This window comes from Aspergillus lentulus, assembly GCF_001445615.1.
Source record: "Aspergillus lentulus DNA, contig: Alt16, strain: IFM 54703, whole genome shotgun sequence".
Taxonomy (NCBI): Eukaryota; Fungi; Ascomycota; class Eurotiomycetes; order Eurotiales; family Aspergillaceae; genus Aspergillus; species Aspergillus lentulus.
The window spans coordinates 589766-612794 of record NW_028322113.1 but is presented as its reverse complement, the minus strand read 5'-3'; the positions used below and the strand labels follow the sequence as shown (position 1 = coordinate 612794).

Below are 23029 nucleotides of genomic sequence, written 5' to 3'. Positions count from 1 at the left end.
TAGTCTCACAGTACTACCATTCTTCCCTATCTTACGTAGTAGCTTTTACTACCACCTGATATCCATTCTCTGCTGCCTATAATACTAGGGTTTAGATGTGTAGAGTCCCTAGAGTCTATATCCACCTCCCCATCTCCCTCGTCTTAAGTACCTAGCAGCTTCACCACGCCCTTATGCCCTTTCTCCACTGCCTCTAATAATAGTATCTAAATATACAGCCTTTTAGCATCCATGCACGGAAGTTTGTCACACATTTCAACTGTCGAGAGCGGATGCTTTAGATCTGGATTACTCTGGGTGTATGGGTCCATCAGGAACGGCATGCAACAGCTTGCGACCAGCCATATCGTCCGTATCCTCCGTATCCTCCGTATCCTTCGGACACCCAACTAGCATCCATGCACGGAAGTTGTCACACATTTCAACTGTCCAGAGCGGATGCTTGGGATCTGGATTACTCTGGGTGTACGGGTCCATCTGCAACGGCATGCGACCGCTTGCGACCGCCCAATAGATGTTATGGCAGTGGTATTTCACGTCCTCGTACTGGCGCAGGTTATACCCGTACTCGCTGACCATGCAGTCGACGTCATCTTGCGTGAAATAGTCCTTGATGGTGTTGTTCCAGGTGATACCGGTCGGGAGTGGATCGGCCGCGGGGTGTCGATACTTGGTCGTGCGGAAGATCTTGAAATCACTGCTGGTGATGAATGGAAAGTCTGTGTTGTTGCCGATGATGGTACTGATGGATATCTTGCCCGTGGTTGCGTTAGTGAGCTGGGTCCATGCCCGGTTGAAAGGGTAGCCCATGCCTCGGGGATCCGGATACTTCTGGTCTTTCAGGATGGCACCGCAGAAGCTGAGAGCAGAGGTGGGTGTATTGAGATCCAACGCGTCGTCCGTCGCCATGCAGAACGCGACGAACGGCATCCCTTCCGGTTTCCCGGCGGGAAGCATCAGATTTTGCGGCCACCCACAGCGACACCATGCGGAAGCGTAAGCTGGGTCTGGTTCGCCGTAGTTTCTCGTCTTCCGGGCAACCGACGATTCGGTGTCGCGACGCACCACGGTGAGGATGGACGACTCGCCTGTGAGGGTAACTGTGACCTTGTCCATCTCGATCCAGTGGTGGTAGTAGTTCACAAGATCCTTTGCCGCAATGAAGAACCTCAGTGTCAACTTCTGAGGGTTATCAACCGACGGTGGAATTTCGCGGGAGCTGCGGACTTGCACACTCCATTCATACGGCTCATGATCCAGTTTCGCTTTGCTCTCCAGGAGATCTGCTGCAGGTGGTCCTAAGAAAGTAGTCACTCCGCCATTAGCATAGAGAGGTGACTTGGTGTCTTGCGGCCTTATGACCAGGTTTGACAGATCGACTTCAGCCTTATGCTTGGTGATATCTTGAGGATATCTGGTCCCAGCGAGCTGACCGAAGCCTTGGAGATGTTTGTACCACGGCCAGAAACAAGGGTCCCGAGGTGCGGCAAAATTGGATATCATGAGACCATAGGGGACTTTCTCCTTGTCGTTATCCCGATACGACATTTCCGAGAACTTGCCCAGCCCGTAGCTGTGTAGGATCCCGTATTTGGCGGCATCAATTTCGAAGTCATCGGGCAACGGGTCAAAAAAGACATACTGTGCGTCGAGCAGGCCACCGACGTAATTCAGACAGTTGTCTCCGGTCAAGGCCAGCGGTCTTCTTATTGTAGTATCCGGTTTGTTCTTGGGCTTGGTCACCACATATCCCGTCTTGATAGCCTCGTAAATATTATTTCGCCACTCTTCCATATCAGCGACGCCAATTGTCACGCCTGGGACGTCCTTCATATCTGGGTTTCTGATACGGTACCAGCTGGAGAATGCCGGATAACCTCCGTAGTAGTCTAACAGCGCTGGCAGAGGTTGATAGCCATACTCAAGCACGTCGTCGTACTGGTCCCATGGCCTCACAAGAGGATGGCCCCAGCATAGCCCTTCGGTGTCATAGCGAGCCACCATCTGCGAATGCGTGTACAAGAATAGCTCTCCTTGACGGTCAATGGTCCTAACATTCTTCGAGTTGTCTCCGCCAGCGCCGCGAAACACCATGTGCCAGTGGTAATGAGCATCATTCATGTCGTAGTCGTCCCGCCAGTACGACAATAACGCAGGGCCTTGAAGTGTGTCGCCTGTAACCACTTCCCCAGCAACAGCTGTCGGCTGCGGGGTCCGGAGAGTCTCCGGCCGTTGCGCTCGGAATACCGGATGCTCCTTCAACGCCGGCGCCTGGATTTTGCGTTCCTGAGCATCTTTGGAGTGAGTAAGGTAGACGCTCAGCGCGTGGTGCATCAGCTCCGGATTGACTCCCTCCTCGAGGAGCTCCCTCCCCTTCACGATGGCATGCTCTACCTTGGGCCCAGCAGCTTCGAGCTTCCGATGGACGTTGCTCATTTCATCCTCATGCTCGTGGCTTATGTGATAGTAAGGTTTATGATGATGCCGGACATGGCGGGCAAAGATCTCGTTGACATGCTTGGAGACCTGGTTCGCTATTGTGGCACTGCCACTTCCCGAGGAAGAATCAGGAACTGGGCATCTGCCTTTCTCACCGTCGACGACAGCAGAATTCTATGGATATGTTAGACCAGCAAGCAGTAAAGATGTAGATGGGAAGATTGGGGAAGTTTGTTGAGATATCACAAACCTTCTTGGGGGCTCCTCGTGTATTCGACATTGTGCGTCGAGGTTCAACAAGATTCCTGTCGTGGTAGTACAGAACTGACCCAGACTAGCGGCCGTCTCATATGAAAGTGTATCACTGTGCTTATTGTAGTGTTGCGTGTTGGATGAATGTAATTCTAGATTTATCAAGTCACTCGAGGGGGTTTAAATATTACTCACTCATGAGGGTAACATCCCCCAGAAGCTACACCCCCCGAAGTTCTGCTTGCAGCAAGACTACACCAGTTTACCCAAGGTTTCATGGAGAAAACTGCGAGTCTCTGCATTATAAAAGAGCATAGGTGATGTCGTGATGATTCTTCCATCCATTTTGATTGCCAACCAGGGTGACTTGGGTCATTGGAATAATGTAACATAACGAGTACCTAGTCGTCATCGAGGCTTCACGGAGGAATAGAGGAACAAACAAGGTAACATTGCGCGGTCCCCCCACTTCCTCCATGTTCTTCTAGTATAGCTCTAAAAGTTCTAGTAGATCAAAGCTTTTCTGGTCGGATTAAGTGGTCGGAAGCACTCTGAACCATCTGGCTCAGAGAGTCTACTAATGAATGAAAAGACCGGACTCACGAGCTGGTCAGAGTAAGTGCAGCCGATGCAGGGAAGAGGCTTGTATCCTGTACAGCATCACGCCGGCGAACGGGAAGCGGGCTACCTGGGGGTCTACAGGCTCTGTGGTGCCATCTAATTCCATATCTAATTCAATAATGTCAAGCAAAAGAAAAGTTTCAGTCAAATTTATAAGTTCAAATATCCCAAGTTAAAAACTCCATATCATTATATTAGTCTCAGAGGATCGATTGCAACGAAAAAATTGGAAAGCCACCTAATTGTAGCTCTACGTGCTAATTATGCGCAATGCTGAGATACTGTTTCTGCTCAACTGGGGACTGCAGGATCCCCATGGATCGAAGGTACCTTTCCGGAGACCCAGATAATACCTGGGCAGTCGTCAAAATCCTGGAAGCCAGTGATGAAGCCGTATTGCCGTCCATCACAGCGCTTGAGGCCTGGACCTGTATACATGCTTGTTGTTGGTCTGTGGTCGTCGAGCGAACAAAGACCTGGTTCCTGGGATTGATGCGCACATCCGTTGACTTGTATGAAACTCTTGCCCCCGATAATGAAAATGAGGGTGTCGCTGTACCTGCTGGGAGGTGAGTCACAAAGGGGGCAAGTCGATCACTCGACGACCAGTCGGTACAGTTCTCAATAATGTCATCCAATCCCAAATGGCTCTGTGTAGAGACTCGAGCTTGATTGTCGCGCAAGTTACGGCAGAAATCCAGGGCATCGGATTCGGCGGTGAGTTGGACGCGGATGAGCGTGCGATTGACACACGGCCCTAGGAGAGTGTCGGTCCCTTGAGTAAGTGTATCGCGCGAGCTCATGACGCAGACAAAAGTCACGTCGTTGCGTCTGACCAGGCCGGCAAGTGTGATGGCGATTGCTGCGTTAACAATCGTTGGGAATGTAATGTCAGGCAGCGGAAGGAGATCGCCCACTGCTTCTCGTATAATATCCACAGGCGGGCCTTTCATCGCGCTGTTTAAAGAGCGTATTGCAGTCAAAACAGAACCCTTTAGGTACTGTTTCCAAAAGCCCAGTGCATCCCCCGAGCGAGATAAAGCACAACCATGTACGTAGTGGGAAAAGGGTATTGTGCTAGGCAACTGCGACGAGCCGCCGTATGCAGATGCTATGTCAGACAGGATCGAAGATAACGAAAGCCCGTCATATTGAGCATGGGATAATTGCAAAGTAAAGGTATGCTCTCTTCCAGACCGAGAGGTCAGCACAAACCTCGTCGATAACCCGGGTGGGGCGAACGCTACGGCGTCATTGGTATCGTGGAAGACACGGCCCGTGTACTCGTGGGTAAACGGGGCCTTGACAGCTCCACAGATGACCTGAACCAGCCGGCCTTGGAGCTTGGTGAACACGGTGCGTAAGATAGCATGGTGCCGCATGACTGTTTGACAGGCAGCACGCAACTGATCAACATCCGGCTCCCCAGAGATAGTGAAGGTATGCGACACCGGACTCCAGTCAGTGAGGAACCAAGCCTGACACTCTGTCACGGGTAGTATATCAACGATGTCAGTGTCTGGAGGCAGCTGCATCTCGGCGTAGTGGGAAGAGTCGAACGATTGCAACCCTGAGAGGCTGCCATCAAGAAGAGAGAAAGGTTCATAGGCGACGGCAGAACTGGAGCTTAATCCGGAGCAGCCCCGAACCAGCTCGCCAAGACGAGAAATAGTTGGACACTGGAAGAGGTCACTCACTCGGAGGCTACAACGGAGTCGCTTATTGATCCTAGAGACCAATTTAATAGCCATCATGGAGTGCCCGCCGCAGTCGAAGAAGCTATCCATGATTCCAACCTCCATTCCAAGCACACTGATGAACTCTTCCCACAGCACACGCTCAATGCCATTTGCGAATGACATATTATTGTTCCTGCTCAAAGATTTTCTTTTCATGGCTTTGCCAGATGCAGCGATATCGGCTCTTTGCGCGAGAGCTTGCCTGTCAACCTTACCGACAGTATTAATGGGCATGTGGTCCAGCACACGAACCATCTTAGGCACCATATATGAGGGAAGCTTAGCGCGTAGAGTCTCCAGCAATCGATTTTCAATTCTCTGGTTCCGCTGCGGCGCCAGGGGATCATTACTGGATGCACCAGTCAGTCCGCGCTGGTGTTGATCCACTGGGAATCGGAAGATCACCCGTGCTCCTTTGTGGCGGGGTTCAAGACGGTGGAAGATAGCGTCCAGTCCGCCATGCTGCGAGCGTTGTCGGGCCCAGCTGATTTCAACCTGCCATCCTGTCTGTTGGGCGAGATTGATCAAGTCGACCGCCGCCAATGCCGGGCAATCTTGGGCTTGCTTGCAGACATTCATACTCCAACCGGCAGGACCAGTTCCCACGGGCGAATCTCGAAGGTAATCAACCATCCGTCGTTCCACGATGGTCTTCGCGTAGGGAATGTTGCTCACAGCCAGGGTCGAAGAATCCTTGGCTGTCGTCAGCAACTCGGAGAGGGATTGGCGGTTCAATTGCAGAGCTTTGAAGTCAACCCATGAGCTTTGCTCGACCTCTCGGACAAACAATGGATGGCTAGAGCGTTTGACGTGCAAGATGGCTGTGTAACGATAACAGCTGAGTTCGTTTGTTGTCTTCATCTGTTTGGGTAATATCTCGACGTGTTCAATCAGGTCCGGCCATTCACTTGCCAATGTCGTGAAGAAGATCGGATCGACAAGAAGCTCTTTCTCCCGCTGGGCAATTTCGGTCATCTTTTGCCGAAACTCGCTTCCGGTCAATGTGTGGCCATATTGATGCAGTACCTTGCTTACTTGGAATTCCGGATGAAGTGCATAAGATCGGACATCCCCAAAGTAGATGCATTTGACATCCTGCAGGTGTATGAGGTCCTTTACGACCTTGATGAGGTAATTGAGAGAGGGAAAGTACTGGACCACTGAGTTGATTATTGCGAGGTCAATTGGTCCTGCACCCTTCACATCTGCAAGCTCTGATGCTGTGCCGCATTGTATATGAACCTTTCTCGCAGCCTCCGGAACCCAGTGAGTAACTGCCTCTTGAACAAATCCAACTGCTTGACTGGATGGCTCCAAGCCAAAATACCGCTGTAGGTCGCCAATCAGGTTAAAAAGGATCATTCCAGTCCCGGTTCCGATTTCTAACACCGTTGTTGGGCCACATTGGAGTATTGTTGCAATAGTATCTTCTAGCCAGTCGTGCATCACTTCTTCATCAATTGCCTCGCCATCGTACATTGAGACCCAGCCCCGGAAGTCCCTGCCTAGTGTGTCTCGTTGAATGACACCAAGATTGCCATAATGATCCTCCCCATCAGTAATAGTTCTCCAGGCATTCACATGTTCATTCTCAATCTGTTTCTCAAACGGCGACCCCGCGTCCTGGACTGTGACAAAGCTGACAAGTTCTGGGTCCTGATCGTCCTGTGCTTGCTGCAGAACAGTTATTGCAGCGTTAACCCAGCTGTTTAGAAGAAGCGTATTGTCAATCTCAGCCAGCTCGATGCGATGTCCCCGAACCTTGACTTGTTGATCCATGCGGCCGAAGAATTCCAGCTGGGCGTCACTGGGCCTGTATCGTACCATGTCACCAGTTCGGTATGCACGTACTGCTTTCCCACCGATATGGATTGTCATAAAGCGACCTACATTCTTCTCTGGGTCGGTATATCCTCTGGCGAGCCCGAGACCGGTAACAACCAGCTCGCCCATCACACCTATGGGTACCAGCCGGAGGTTGGGGTCCATCACATAGGCTCCAGAGTTGTGGATCGCTCGACCAATAGGAATACCGTTAATTCCCGGCTCATCTATTGGGATATCGTAGCTTGTACTGACAATAGAATTCTCCGTCGGTCCGTAGAGATTGAAAATCCTGGGCGTTCCAAACCGCCTCGCCTTGACGATGTCTTTCGGGTCAAGCTTGTCCCCGCCAACATGCAGAATATCTAGCAAGCCCATGATGGCTGGGCAAGACACAAGACACTGTTTCAGCATAGCCGTGGTGAAGCAGACGCGTCGGATGCCGTGCTTGACAAGGGTGGTTTGCAGCGCGGTATAGTCCCAGACTACCGTTTTGTCAATGCACACCAACGTTCCGCCATTCAATAAGGTTGAATATACTTCGAAACCTGATGCATCAAAGGCAGGATTCAGTATGTATGGTGCAGCCTTACACTCCACCGAGTGGGTAACGATCTCTGGGTCCTTCGCTAGCCGAATTACACCACCGTGTTCCACCATCACTCCTTTTGGCTTCCCGGTTGTACCGGATGTGAACAGAACATATGCCAGACTTGTAGACGAAAAGGGGCTTGGAGTTGCTCTTGGAAATCCGTTGGCTTCCTCGGCCGCCTCGCAACAGCAGTCTGCGATATAAGCAAATCTTGTGCTCTGTGAAGAGATGGGAGGTGCCGTAAGACCCGATGCTACCAGGACAAGGTGACAGCTTGGAAGACATGAGAGGATTGTCTCGTTTCGTTGGATGGGAGCGTCAATATCCAGTGGAACATATGCTAGGCCTGCCTTCAGAATACCTAGGATAGCAATGATGCTCTCACATGATCGGTTGGCGAATACACCGACAGGGGTTTCCATGGCGAATGAGTGACGATTTGTTAACCAAGTGGCAAGCATGGCGGATTTCTGATCCAGCTCATAGTAGGTTAGTTGTGTATCGGTATCTATGACAGCTATTCGATCTTGATGAGCGGCCACCTGCTGATAGAATATGTCGATAATACTCAAGCCCTGCGAACGAGACTCGTTCTCAGAATATATCAGGCCTAGCTCGCAGAATGACGGATAACCATCTGTCAGTGGTAGTGAGCTAATATCTGTTTCTGGCTGACAGAGGCCCGCCCGAAGAACATCGTAGAAGACCGAGAGCATTGTATGGATACTCTCAGGATAGAACAAGTCTTCCGCGTAAAGTATATTTCCCTGGAGACAATCCTGACCTGGATACAGGTGGAATTCCAGATCTAGCCTGGAGACTTGTGGAAGGCGAAGATGTTCAGTCCTTAAGCCCTCCAGATGAAGCTCTCCAAAATTTGCCTGTGAATGTAGAACAAAGGTAACCTGTACTAATGGATGGCGAGATACATCACGATCCCTGAGCAATTTTGATACAATTTGATCAAACGGAACGTCTTGATTCTCGAAGGCCGCAGTGGTCGCTGATTGGACTTGATAGACTAGTCGTTGGAAGGATTGATTCTCATATTCAATCTTTGTCCGAATGCATTGTACATTGCCGAAGTAACCAATGAGTTCCTCCAGCTCTGGTCGAGTACGAGATGCAGATGGAATGCCAATGGTGGCGTCATTGGCCCCCGTCAGACGATAATGCGTAGCTCTGAATGCAGCTAGAAGAACGGTGAAGGGTGTTACGTCCTTAGACCTGCAAAAGCGCTGTAGGTCTTGGTAAAGCGAGTCGCCTATCTTGACATCCTGGCAACCGGCTATACCTGAAGGCATAGCTGGCCTCTGCTTATCACACAGAAACTCGGCCGGCTGACTACCGTCAAGCTGGCTCACCCAGTAGGCTAGCTGCTTCTGGTTCACCTTGGACTGCTCTTGTCGTTGCCAGACGGAGAAGTCACGATATTGAATTGGAAGGGGTTCAACTTGGCTGAGTGGCGGCTGACCTCGGATAGCAGTAGAATAGTATGCCCCCAGCGCTTTCATAAAGATATCGAATGACCAGCCGTCGAATATAATATGATGCAGGACGATTGAGAGAACATGATCCTTGGGTGAGAGTTTGAATACTCTGAATCGCCAGGCCTCTTTGGTGAGATCGATTGGCGTCATTTGTTGCTGGTAGAGGGCCGTCATGAGCTCCGCATTAGAGCCAGACGGTATGTCAACTACTTGCAATTGTATGCCCTGAAATGGGCTGACTATTTGCACTGCAATGCCATTCCGGCTTTCGAACGTGGTTCGGAGTGTTTCGTGACGCTCTACCAGAGCGGAAAGTGCGGTTCCCAGTGCTTCCAATTGGAGTGAGCCTTGTAACCGCGTTGCGTACGGCAGGAGATACCAAGTCGATCCAGGATGAAGCTCTTCCAGGAACCATATACGCGCCTGCGAGAATGATTGTTCGACAGGCCTAGAATGAGAAAGCCTGGGTATAGGTGCATACCCGCTCGGTGCGGAAGGAATTTTCGACTGCGATTCTACTGCGGTAGTCTTTCTGTGCGAGGATCCTGGGTCTGCCGTTGGCATCGAAGTTTGAAGCAGGGAGGCAATAGCGGAAAGGGATTGCGCTTGGAGGATTGCCGCAACAGTCACCCTGTAGCCATGCTTCTTGCATTTGTTGACTAAAAGCATAGCTGTAACGGAGTCACCACCTACACTGATAAAACTCTGACGCATGCCAAATGATGGCAGCTCCAGATGCAGCACCTCAGCAACAAACCGATGTAGTTGTCTTTCCAGATCGGTCTGCGGCATCGCTATGGAAGCGAATGAGGATTGGTGCACCTCCAGCTCCTTACGTGTCGTTGTTTGAATACGATGGCGAAGAGCCTTCCGATCAATCTTTCGAGAGATGGTCAGCGGCACCGAGTGTAACGGGACATAGACGCTGGGCCACATGTATTCTGGCAAAGTCTGCGCCAGGGATTGCTTAATTACGTCGATCATATGCACGAAAGATTGTTCTGATGAGTCGGTTTGGCTGCCCGAATACAAGAAGGCCACGAGAACTGGAATCCCGTTAGAATTCTTTGTGGCAGCGGTTTCCACAATTGCTTCTTCCAACAGAGGGGATGCCCGTCGGATCTGGTACTCCACCTCCCCAAGTTCAATCCGCATCCCCCTAATCTTGACTTGGTTGTCTTTTCGGGCAATATACTGAAGGTTCCCATCGGCTGTATACCGCACCAAGTCACCCGTTTTATAAAGCCTGGCAGCAGTGCATACCGGAAGCCAAGGAGGACCCTTGATGAACGCTGAGGCTGTCTGATGTGTATCCCCTAGGTAGCCGTCTGCCAGTGCTGGCCCCTCAACCAGTAGTTCAGCAACCGTCCCCACTGGAGCCAGTTTATTGCCGTCGATGGGATCTACGAGCCATAGATTCGCCGTAGGTGAACGACCAATAACTCGCATATCGGTTTCGGAGCTAATCTGTTGTGACACACAACAGATTCCACTCCATTCAGTCAATCCAAATGCCTGGAGCAGCTCCACCTTGTCTGCCAAAGAGCGAAAATGACCGATACCCATGCGTTCTCCTGCTACAACTAGCGTCTTCAAGCATTCCACGGATTCAGCAATAGATAACGTTGTTGATGGTGTTAAGATGGCCCAAGTCATGCGCATGGATCGAACAGCACTGTCCAAGGCATTCAATCGATCGTCCTCTGACGGTACACATATGGTAGCTCCAGCCGCGAGCGTACAATGGATCTCAATCAAAGACATGCCATAGGTGTACGAGGCGAACTGCAAGACCCGGCTCTCAGGACCTATTTTGAGTGCTGTAGTCTGATTTACTACATCACTCAGCGCCCTGTATTTCACAACGCATCCCTTAGGCCGCCCAGTGCTCCCAGATGTAAAAAGAACATAAGCTGTGCGATCAAGTCCGACAGGATTGACAGTATCCCGGAGGGCCTTCGGAAGACTTGATGTTGTCTCGTCCGATATCGCAATAACGGTGTCAACAAGGCTTGATAATTTATCAACGAGATGGGCGGACGAGAGAGCAATTTTCGCCTCGGTTTGTTGGATAATACTCTCCAGTCTGGATACTGGGTGCGCCGGGTCTATTGGCACAAAGGCACCCCCGGCCTTCAATATGGCTATCTCGCCAATGATGGCCCACTTGGAGTGGTCCATCATGATAGGAACCAAGCATTCCGGTTTAACTCCTTGCCTCCGGAGGTAGCATGCCCACTGCGTTGAAAGCACCTCTAGTTCCGAGTAGGACACTGTGCCGTCCCAGGCACAAATGGCCGGGTGCTCGGGCCGGTCTTTTGCGTGTCTATGTATCACCTCAAGCAAAGATTTCGCTTTCTGCTCTGTTCTGTTCCAGCTGAGAATGGTGCTTTTGTTCAGGGGGCTAACAAGTTCTATGTTTTTGATGCACTCATTAGGATGAGCCAAGACTTGCTGGATTGCTTGTGTGATGTTGGAAGAGAGATTCTCGGCGTGGGCCGGGGAAAGACTCGAAGCTCGGTAGAATAAAGATAGCTTCATTGGCATAGTCGTTGAGTCGCTGAAGGAAACGCCCAGCAAGAGGCTATAGTTTGACTGCGCAAAACTTAGTCTTCTGCGATTGGCCTGTGCTGGGTCCCTGGGGTTGCAAAGGAGTCATATTCTCTCACCTTTCCAAATGAAGAAAAGGCTTCCAAGGGGTCAATGGCCTCTGGAAACAGCACTACCCCTGTATTGTGATCTGTTTCCTGGTGATTGAGGGAGGCCTCACTTTTCACATATTCAAGTCCCCTTAGTACCTGTGATATTGACGATTGAGGGGATAAAGTTGCGTGAATAACCTTCAGTGGAGCATGATCAAGCTCTGCACATCGTGTACGGAAGTCTCCAAATCCAATACAAACGGAGTCGGTCTCAGCAAATGCACGCAGAACGAGAGACCACGCAGTCAAGTAAAAGGAGTGGCCGGGGATATCATATTCGTGACAGAACTTCTGGATCTCGGGAATTGAGCTACCCTCGACTTCTTGGGCGCACATTTGGCCGTCATCTCCTGTGCCATCACCAAGGTTTGGGAAAATCCCATGACTTTTAGGGCTAGGATGCATTCTGGAACTGATGAGAGTACTGCAAAGGTTTCTCTTGTGGAATAACAGGAAGTTCAATGAAAGAGGACTGAACTTGTGCCTATCAATTTTATCCTAGGAGGTGATTACCATGGATACTCCATAACATATAAAGGGGATCATGGCAGGAGGATCACGACATTGAGGGAGATGAGGTGGAAGTAGGACTGATATTCCTGGTTCAGCAGTGAGTACGCACTACTTCTTACACTTACATTCCTGTGTGACGCTATCTTGTGATATTACAAGCATGACATTGCATAGGATGAGCTGGCTCAGCTGAATGTAGGAGTAATTTTTCTGGTTCAGCATTGAGTACGAGTCAGTATACTTCACCTCCCTGAGAGATGCTATATCTATACTCAGTGTATGATGTAACACAGGAGATCCAAGCACAAGAGTCAAGATAGGTTTTGAAGCAAGGAGGCCTTCATTTGTTTCTTGATAGGACATATCCATAGATTACAAGCATTGAATGTGGAGCAATCAACCTGCACGCGGGTATGATTCCTAGAAAGCTAGTCCTATTATCACAGGGAGTCTATCTACTAGGAATGCAGATAGTATGTGTCACTAGAATGAATATAGATACAGTCAACACCAATAGGTGTCAGGAACTCAATACAAAGATCACTTCGAATCTAGCAACAGGTTCGAGTGTCAAATTGATTTCCCTTATAAATCCACTTAATACTCTAACATCTAGCTAGCTTTTGCGTTTCTTAACCCTTTCTCCTATACAAATCTGATAAGATGAGCTTTTTTGCAGACATTTATGTGTTACAGCACAATTGAATCCGTGGTGTATCCTAAACAGCAAGAAACCTGCTGTTGCATACTTACCATTATCAAGAGTTTTACTCTTATCCAGCTGTAGGAATGGTGTAAGAAGACATATAGATAGTAATTGTAACCTTCTCCGTCATCTGAATCCTATCTTACGACTATGCCTATATTCATGCAGAGCAGTGCTTTCAGCCGCAGATCTGCCCGCAGACGTGATAGAAAGCCTACAGCAGCCACACCGCTATAAGGAGATGCGATACAAGCAGCAAAAAAGGGGCCTGTTGTAGCCCAGAGTAGCACAGAATCCAGCCCCTTGATTCTTCCTGGAGGTTTGTTGCTGGGCATCTAACAGCCTGGAGTATGGGACACAGGAAAAATGGAGGGACTACACCAGGGAAATGTATGGGCAAACAACCAGGCAAGGTCTGATGACTTCTCCATCAAAGGCATGTGAAACTTAAGACCGGTCGACGAAAGGTTTTGGGAAACATTAGTATTTCGCATACCAACCACCTGCTTCAATAGCTGCCTACATACCCTTAGGCACCGACTTTAGAAGCCAAATCAGTACATGGGCTCTTATGCAGGACTAAGCTTGCAGCATGGCAAATGAAGATACCATTTGATTTAGAGCGAGGATACACGCTTCATTATGAAGCTCTGCGTGGTATTCATAGCATAGTAGGCGGGGGCCAACCTAGCGTTGGATGAGAACCTTCTGTTGCGGGATTGTAGATACAGGAATTTGCTATTTGTGCCCTAACTGGAGTTGCCATTTCAGACACCACGGTCTAAACCCATATGCTGAAGAAATGGTCTCATAGACAGACGCAAAAGCGAAATCACGACGTGCAATGTGAGGAAAATGCCGCACTTTCCTTTTGACCCCTTTCTCTGCACCGACAAGTCATATGTCTGGTGTTCAGCGTGACAGTGACCTTATTATACTCTGAAGACAGTTTTACTGTAGCTGCTACTCGAGACGAAGTCCAAGGTCCGTCTTCAAACAACAGAAAAGGAAAAAAAATCAACCCAGAGTCCCTGATTAGTTGGCAATCTCAATCTCGACACAGAAATTCGTCTACACAGGGCAGTCCGTTGACAAGTCAGACCTTCCAGTATGCATCAATCATAGGCCCGTATACGGAATAACCTCCGTAGGAATCATATTACTTTCAACCAATCTCAGTCTGACCGAATTGGACTTCTATTCCATCCCATCCCCTGGAAGTGGCTGCTTCGACTTCAGTCCCATCGTTTTCTCAATCGATTTTCCTCGGATAGTCAATAGTCCTATATCACGAGGTGCCGCTGATCGTTGACTTCCCCAACCAAGAAGCCTCTGAGCCAGTGGTGTTAGGCTCTCTATGACCGGACGGGGAACGGTAAAGTTGCTCTCGAGCGGAGTCAGTTGGCTAATGCCCATAGTAAGGGACAGTAAACGGCGAGTCTCGGTCCCTGTAGTATCCGCTCCCCCACAATGTACAGTATTATCGGTAATCAGCAGAGCATCCCCGGGGTTCATCACTGCGCGAACAGTCTGTTCCATCGAAGCACCGCCAATGTCATGCCATTTATGACTCCCCAGAATCACATGTGTAGCACCGTTTTCGACCGTGAATGGTGTCAGTGCAATGAGAAGATTTATGGAAGTGGCAGGTGCATCATGCTTGAGATAGTTGACAACAGGATGGCTATATCTCATGTCTCGATGGAGAGGTTGGGCGGGATTCGTCGGTGCCAATTCCATCACAGCGCCCATGAGAACCCAATAATCACCGTACACCTTGAATGCATCGGAAGATATCCGATGGAGGACCTCATTGTTCAGCACGTCCTCGCGGTAGGCCTTTGAGAATTCAGTGAGGACGTTCACAATCCGAGTTGTTGTGGATAAGACATAGTTGGGATGGTCTTTAGTTTCGGCGGCTGGAATCGGTTCTATCTTTACATAGGGATCTACCTCCCGATTCAAACGCTCCACGACATCCAAGGAAAGAAAGTTCTGTATGATTGCGGCCCCGTTGGCCTCCACAGTCGGCCATATGTTGTGGGAGTCAGTGGTGGCAGACAGTCGGGGAATTTCTGTGTTGGTTTGGTTTTCAATTGTCATTGTGAGGCTTGGTGCAATGGTTTGCTCTGAGAGAGAGATGGGGGAGCAATAGAACAGTCAAGCTGATACAGGCAAGCTGTTAATCTCCTGGGAATATGGCGATTATAATATATACCTAATTTTCCCGAGATATCTGGCCAACCCTAACTCAACTCGCTGTTGTATGCTGGAAAGTACAGTACGATACGAAAATGCAAGGGGCAAGCCCAGTTCGGAACTTGGGATCATGAAATCGGGTAATGCGAGAGATTCGACTGGTTACACCAGCTCTCATGTCGTATCACATCATTGCTTGAGAGCTTTACCGATCCCATTAGATCTACACTGCAGGGTGCGTGTAGGGGACACGTCTGCCACGACCTTGCCGGGGGATGTCGGACCATGTCAACGTTGACAGGGTCCGCAAAGAATATGCTAGGCCACTGGATATTCTACCAGACTGGGTGCGACCGATACCCTCCTGTCGGACAGTAGTTGATGGGCTACACAATACTAGCCAAATGCATTCTCTGGTTTGTACAGAGGGTATTTGTCGGACAGCGGACGACGTCGACACCGACGGCATGTACGCAGGACTGCCTCTATTTGGAATGCAAAGCTGGACCAGGAATACGTAGATCCTCAGCAATCTTTTCCAGACTTAGTTATCCCTTGACTCTCTTGGGTCACCAAAGCATCCCGTTTCGCAGCGAATGATTGGACACAGGTACTGTCAACATCGCCGGTCACTGTTAGAAAAAAAGAGCGCTTGATAATTGGACGGTTCAAGGAAAGCAGAGCATCGAATAGTCGACATAGCCACAGCTTTATGTTCTCAACCCCTTGCTATAAGCCTATACCTGGTGAACCCTAAGTTTCTTTCTTTTGACATGAAATCAGAACCATTAAATCCGAACGTCCCTTACGTCCCTAACATCCCTTACATTCCCGCGGAGGGCCCAACCTACTTTACACGACTCGCCATCACGTCATGGAATTGCAGTCGACTGCCCCGGACGTCCGGCTCGGATCAGATGAGGGATCGACTGCCGCTTAGAAAGCGCTCATATCGTCCATGGTCATGTCTCCCACAACCGACTTCAAGATTGCATTATCGGAGGCCTCGGGACTGGCCCAGCCAGCCTCACCTTGCCCTATTTGCTTGCTGCGAGCACCCATCCTTTAACTTACCATGGTGCCTTCCACAAGGAATGTGGGGGGATGATTTACAATCTACGATAAGGCTACTCTAACCGGGCTCAGATGTACACCGGAGCTACTAAGGTACGAGGTACGTACCTAGACTCCTAGGGCAATAGGTGACATAAGACAGTTAAATATTTGGGCAGGCGGCAGTATCTTGTCCTGATTTATCTCACATTCCCTTAATTCTACAATCCTTCCACTGCGACCTACTATCACCACGGATCAACATGTATTCTCTGGCCGTACAAGCGGGGTTTGCCCTCTTTCTTCTTCACTACTGCCTCAACATCATACACTCACTATACTTTCATCCTTTACGACGTATTCCCGGGCCTAGATTATGGATTGCCTTTCCAGTTCTACGACACATCTCCGCAGTTCGGGGCAGGTTGGATCTCGACATTCCCCGCTTCCATGCTGTGTATGGCCCTGCATTGCGCTTCGGGCGTGACGAAGTCTCTTTCATCACTCCAGAAGCCTGGAACGATATATATGGACATGGGCACCGTCAGTTGCCCAAGGTGTTGAACTCGGCCAGCAACCCAATGGACATAGTCAGCTCCAATGATGCCGATCATACTCGGTTTCGCAAATCTTTATCTCACGCCTTTTCCGCTAGAGGGCTGCAAGCTCAGGAGCCTTTCATTAATACCTACGTTGACAAGCTTATTGCCCAGTTGAAAGAGGTTGCCAAGTCTCAATTGCCAGCGGACATGGCCAAGTGGTTCAACTTGATTACGTTTGACATTATCGGGGATCTCGCCTTTGGGGAGCCCTTTTATGGTCTCGAAAGCACACAGTATCACCATTGGGTGGCGACAATCTTCGAGTCAGTCAAACTCTTCCCGTTTGTCAAAATGAAAGACACCTACCCGACAGTCTTCAACTTGGTATCCCTCTTCGTTCCCAAAAGTCTCCTGGAGGCACAGAAAGAGCAGATTGCACACGCCAGGGAAGCAGTAAAGAAAAGGCTCCATAACTCATCTGCATATAACCGCGGTGACTTCATGGACTCCATGTCCCGTAACCGTGGCAAAGATGACGGCTTGACCGAGGAAGAGATGGTGGCTAATGCAAATATCCTCATCATTGCCGGCAGCGAGACAACCGCCACTCTACTCGCTGGCACGATTTACTTCCTACTGCGGAACCCTGATACCCTCGCAAAAGTAGTAACCGAGGTGCGCACCACGATGAAGACTGAGACTGATATCACTTGCAACTCTGCGGGTGCCAAACTTCCCTACATGTTAGCCTGTATCCAAGAGTCCTTCCGACTGTACCCTCCGGTCCCGACAGGGCTGCAACGCATGACTCTCGACTCCATGACTATCGCTGGTTATGACGTTCCATCTGGCGTAGGTGAAATCCTAGGACTTGAGATCTTTGATCCCGTAGCGTTTAGGGCTAACTCAGATTGTAGACAAAAGTGTCCGTCCACCCGATGGGCGCATCCTGGTCATCCCTTAACTTCTACGCACCTGACCGCTTCCTCCCTGAGCGATGGTTGCCGGAAGTGAAATCCGACCCAACCTCGCCCTTCTTTTTCGATAAGCGTGAGGTCGTCCAGCCCTTTTCTGTAGGGCCGCGCAACTGTATCGGGAGGAATCTGGCATTTGCTGAAATGCGGCTTATCCTTGCTCGTCTGTTGTGGAACTTTGACCTGGAGCTTTGCGAAGAGAGTTTGGCTTGGGTGGACCAGAGAGCTTACACCATCTGGGAGAAACCTCCCTTGATGTGTAGGTTGTTTTTAAGGGGGTCATCTACCTAAGTTCCCCACGGCAGGCAAAATCAATCATCTGAAATGCGAAAGCCCATCTTATGCTTCTGCATTTATCTCCTAAGCCGTTAAGGAATTGAATTGAGTTTTTGACAGGAGCTGTAATTGAGAGGTGCCCAGTGCAGCTCTCTACCAACTAGACAAGGGCCATTATACCAAACCCCGAAGGGTCCGATCTATACCAGAGAGGTTGACTTTCATTACATGGAAGGTCCTCTCGGGTGGATCGAGATCTGCTCTCCCCCTTTCAGTAGAGTACTAATATTCATCTCAACCCAGAATGACACCTTATTAGTTGATATGGTTACAATGATGGCGCTGGAAGAGGAATAGGCCTACGTAAGATAGATATATTATGGCTTATGATAGTTCTCTTTTTAAGGCTAGTTAGTCCCTCTGCAATAACGTAATTTTACGCCATTTTTATTAAGCAGGGAGCATTCGGGTGCGGCTGCTGTCATGGCGGATATAATGTTTCACTCATCCCACGAGATTTTGGGCTTGGCCAGCATGCTTTATATGAGACCCTTTCCCCAGATAGCTTTTATAGGACATGCTCACAGCTAGGCGAAATCTATTCTATAGAATGAGGGTTCCAATGCTCAATGCCTCTAGTATTAGGACATTAGGTTACTAGGTTACAACCTACAAGCAGATCTTCCGGGGGGTTTGCAGGAAATCGCATTCATTCTGTACCGATACTCACATAGCAACATGCGGAAATGGAATTATCGTTCAATGTGGCTTCGAATAACCATACCTACGACTAGAGTTTATAGTCAATCTCACTTGACTCCAGTTGTCGACATCGTCCGCAGTGGCAGCCGGGGCTCTTTCGATATCTGAACGGACGACCTCAGACTTAATATTGAATGTGTCGTCCTTCAGATTAAGCAATAACTCCAGCCCTCTCTGTCCAGCCTGAACGACGACTTGCGTACTCCAGGAGAGGCTCCCTCGAATCCTGTTACTATGTCAGTATTCCTCTCCCAAGTTGCACCGGCGCACCAAGATTGCGCACGTGTAGTTGGACCCGCAGGGATTGTAAGTACCACCTGATCTTGCGGCTACTCTAATCTTGACGTAGCTTCTGCCGCTGATATCGATATTATAATAGCCGGTCTGAAAGGAGAGACTAGTAGCGCGAGCTTCACGCTTGCACCTCGTCGCGGATTCAGCCCCAAAATCCGGGGCTACACCGACGGTCTTACCGGTGTATTCAAAGACGGTTTTTATTTCTGTCTTCAGGGGTTGAGGTCGTTCTGAGAGGGTCGTGCCCACGGCCGGAGGCTGTCCTGGATGGATCTGCGCGAATGGACATTCAGATAACCACCTCCGGTGTCTATGCAGATGGCCATGGCGGCGATGTCTTATACTTTACCAGTCTGCCGCAGAGCAGGGTATTCTCGTACGAGGTCTCGGGTTCCGGCGATCAGGGCAAGATGGTTATTTATGCTGCCTACGAGACACAGAACCATGCGGAGCCGACGCCGTTCACACAATGGACGATCAAGATCTTAAACCCCGGGGGATTCAATCTGAAGGGGCTGACTGGTCTTGAGGTGGAATGGACGGAGACGGGACGGTTTGGGGTTGCTACCGAGCTGAGCTCGAGGGGAGTACGGGGAGCACAGTTATGAGGACTCTGTTCGCAGGTGATGTGTGCCTTTCCAATACTACTGCCATTCTTTTTCTTAATACTTGAATCAGCACTGCATTGGCTCACTTTTGCTACCCTTTCTGCTTTGACTGTGCCCAGTTTGGCTGCATACCCATGGTTGGTGGCTTGCAACTGAATCATTTCCCATCTTCCTCTACGAATGGTCTCTCTTTACCCATTTCTTCTTTAGACTCTTTAGTCAGAATTGATCGGTTCGCGCCGGGTATACCAATGTGACTCAGACCCTTGATCTGTCGCTTGGTCTTAAAATTGTCGTATAGGCTTTTGCGTGTCCCTAGTCCACTTGATCGTATCGTTGATACTAGGTATGGCCCTACCTGACTTTGACGAAAGTTAATTGGCCACATCTAGAGCATTGCTCGTGTTGGTATTGCCAAATCGTCCTCGTCTAACCGGATTTGGGGAGACAAGAATGTATAAACACCTGGTCCTAGTCCTCATTTCCCATCCATTTCTCTCCATCGCCCTACTGTGCTGAATTGATCTCGAATTCTCTAAAAGCATAAGTTCTCTAAAAGCAACGGAACAAAGATAGGAAAGAGAAGGAAGCATGGTTCGAGTCCTCCTCACTGGTTCGTATTCCACTTCAATAGTGAAAATTTACGAGAGCCTAGCTTCAACTGACAGCACTAACAGGCGGTAATGGATTCCTTGGAAGCCATGTTCTTAGTCTCCTCTTGGATCGAGGGTAATGCAATTCGCTATCAGCTTCCGTCCCCCAGCTTTACCCATGATACTTATGTGTTCCTAGATACTCAGTCGTAACCACTGTCCGCAATCACGAGAAGGCTGAGCAGATCCGTGAATGCCACCGTCTACATGCATCTACTACTCAGCTACGAATTATCGTCGTTCCTGACTTTACGAGCGCTGGCGCTTTTGATGAATGTTTCAAATCCGACGCGCCCTTCGATGTGGTCATCCATACTGCGTCTCCCTTTCGCTACTCGGTAACCGATATTCAGCGAGAACTCTTGGATCCTGCAATCAGTGGGACTATTGCGTTGCTGGAAGCAGTTCGGAAAAGTGCACCATCGGTTAAGAAAGTGGTACGCTTCCCACATCGTAGTCAAATGAAAGAGACTTTACTTGGCAACAGTTCCCCAGATTGATTTTAAGCAATTACAGATCGTAACATCTTCTTTCGCATCGATCATCAACAGCTATAAGGGGAACAGTTGGGTCGATCATATTTATTCCGAGGAAGATTGGAACCCAATTACCCTTTCGGACGCTCATTTAAATCCTCTCAACGGATACAGAGGTTAGAATTCACCTGCTCGTCCGACTGATGTTCCTATATTTGAACTAAAAGCTCCAATCTAGCAAGCAAGACTTTTGCCGAGCGAGCATGTTGGGAGTTTCTTGAGAGAGAGAACCCACCTTTCTCTCTGGTTACGTTATGTCCAACATTGATGTTTGGCCCAGTGATACACCCACTGCGCAACCTCGACGAACTCAACACGTCGAACCAGCGGATCCGAAATTTTATGGTGGGCGAATATAAAGCTGAAATCCCTGACACAGGAACATCGTTCTTCCTCTGGATAGATGTCCGTGACGCCGCCTTAGCCCATATAAGAGCCATGGAAGCTCCAGGAGTCGCGAATAAAAGATTCTTATTGACTGCTGGTTACTTCTCAAACAAGGAGATCTGTGAAGTCATCCGAGAATCCTTCTCGGAGTACAGACCGCAACTCCCAGAACAAAACACGGGCGGCGGTGGGTATCCCCCGGGAGGACTTTACAAGTTTGACAACTCCCAAGCAACCGAGAAGCTTGGCTTGACATATCGAACCCTGTCCACGAGCATTACTGAGACGGTGATATCGTTACAAAAATTACAAAACTAATAGAATTTCTGAAGCGGTTTGAACGACCTTGTTTTACTGATATATAATTTATTATTCATTTCAAATATAGAAACAAGGTTTCTGCTTTGTCTCCTGCTGCGTCAACTCAGCCTTCAGTCAGCCCCGTGCAGAGCCACTTACGATAGGGTTAGGAGGATAGCCATTTGTGGCCACTGGCTAACTGTTTCATCGTTATATCGAGTAAAGTCTGTCAACCAGGTAACCGAATCCAGTAAGGGGTTTACGGAGTTCCGATTTGAGTAATTAGATCATGAGAAATATGCCATGTTGCAGTTCAACTCGCTGATTAATCTGATTGGTCTGGAATTGCTTCCAATTTGCTTTTTCTGTCTAGTAAGACACCTGTTGGGAAGCTGCCTTAGGGCTGCACTAGCCAACAACAGTGCCAGAGCAAACTTTATCGGTAAGCTTTCTCACAGAATCAGTATATCAAACTCTTTAAGCAGAGAAATGAAGATGGAACAAGAGATTGCATTCATGATATCCTAATCAATTATACCCTATTCCCTGGGCCCATGTCTCTCCTATTCTGGCAATGCTGTTAGCTGATATAAGAGGCTAGCGAAGTGCACATCCTTGTGTCATAGTAGGATGAAGCTTGACCTGCAAATCACTCCACAGCCTGTGCTTGACAGGCCATAGGATGCTATGCTGCATGATGTTCTAGAGACGTGCAGGATACTCTTCTGTTTTCTTACCTTCACTCTTTGCATATACCGTTTTCCTGTCTCAGGTCAGCCAGCCACAGTCAGTGGGATTATGGCACAGCACATGAAAAGAAGCTCTGGGTCACCATACAGCCCAAAAGCAATATACAGCTGTCTCTGGACTTGGTTACACTGCGCAACTTTGGGTCACGCACAGGATGGGATTACCGCCAATTGTGTCTGCGGACTTGGGCGCAGTAGAGTATTGAGTACTTAGTTCAATTGATCTGTATTTACTGCTCCTCTTGTACGGTTGCTCCGCACCTTTGCTCTGCCCATGGTGTACGCTTTAGGATTTGGACAGCTAAAAATGAGTCTTACACTCAAGATGGAGGAAGAGCGTTTTTTAACATGCAAGATACCCTTTACGAACTTTATTACAAACTGGTTCTCATTGGGAAAAGCAGAGGACTTCAGAGGCTGCATGCAAAATGTGCTCTAAACTCCAACTGCCTGACAGCTACTTATCAAATAGCAATTGGGGAGTGTACAGCATACCCGGGGAGCCGGGACCCAGACGCTAGAGGCTATCATGTTGTAACCGTCCAGGCGTGCCTAAGTACCCTCACGTCGAACTCCAGAACTCCAAACAGAGCACGCTCTGGTTCTTGTTCACTAGTATTCCGATCAATGGGCGAATAATCAATCTTCCAGACCTATTATTATTCTATACTCCGACTCTTAGATTCATACCTCATTCTTGCCTCTTTGCAAGTAGCGGTCCATTTGTAGATCGGGTCTCCTTGATGTCTCCTATCATTCCGTCAGGAGTTCCTGCATTTCTACCGAACCTTCTCTTCCCTACTCAACGAGGCAATTCT

General features: G+C 49.1%; 4 protein-coding genes across 4 annotated transcripts; 1 reads left to right on the top strand and 3 right to left on the bottom strand.

Moving 5' to 3' along the window:
* Positions 1-288: 288 nt before the first annotated feature.
* Positions 289-2719, bottom strand: ALT_7688 (uncharacterized protein; the record flags this gene model as incomplete). The annotated part of the gene is made up of 2 exons (XM_033557381.2): positions 289-2613; positions 2690-2719. 2 exons carry the CDS (start codon positions 2717-2719, stop codon positions 289-291), a joined length of 2355 nt encoding a protein of 784 aa, XP_033413272.2.
* Positions 2720-3569: 850 nt separating this feature from the next.
* Positions 3570-11504, bottom strand: ALT_7687 (enniatin synthase; the record flags this gene model as incomplete). The annotated part of the gene is made up of 1 exon (XM_033557382.2): positions 3570-11504. One exon carries the CDS (start codon positions 11502-11504, stop codon positions 3570-3572), a length of 7935 nt encoding a protein of 2644 aa, XP_033413273.2.
* A 2571-nt stretch (positions 11505-14075) lies between these two features.
* On the bottom strand, positions 14076-14981 carry ALT_7686 (phytanoyl-CoA dioxygenase family protein; the record flags this gene model as incomplete). The annotated part of the gene is made up of 1 exon (XM_033557383.2): positions 14076-14981. The coding sequence occupies one exon, from the start codon at positions 14979-14981 to the stop codon at positions 14076-14078; it is 906 nt and encodes a 301-aa protein (XP_033413274.2).
* A 1412-nt stretch (positions 14982-16393) lies between these two features.
* Positions 16394-21480, top strand: ALT_7685 (putative sterigmatocystin biosynthesis P450 monooxygenase stcF; the record flags this gene model as incomplete). Its single annotated transcript, XM_089600304.1, has 9 exons — positions 16394-17524; positions 17590-17905; positions 19034-19159; positions 19195-19565; positions 20163-20199; positions 20264-20315; positions 20379-20676; positions 20756-20891; positions 20954-21480. 9 exons carry the CDS (start codon positions 16394-16396, stop codon positions 21478-21480), a joined length of 2994 nt encoding a protein of 997 aa, XP_089455197.1.
* Positions 21481-23029: the final 1549 nt, after the last annotated feature.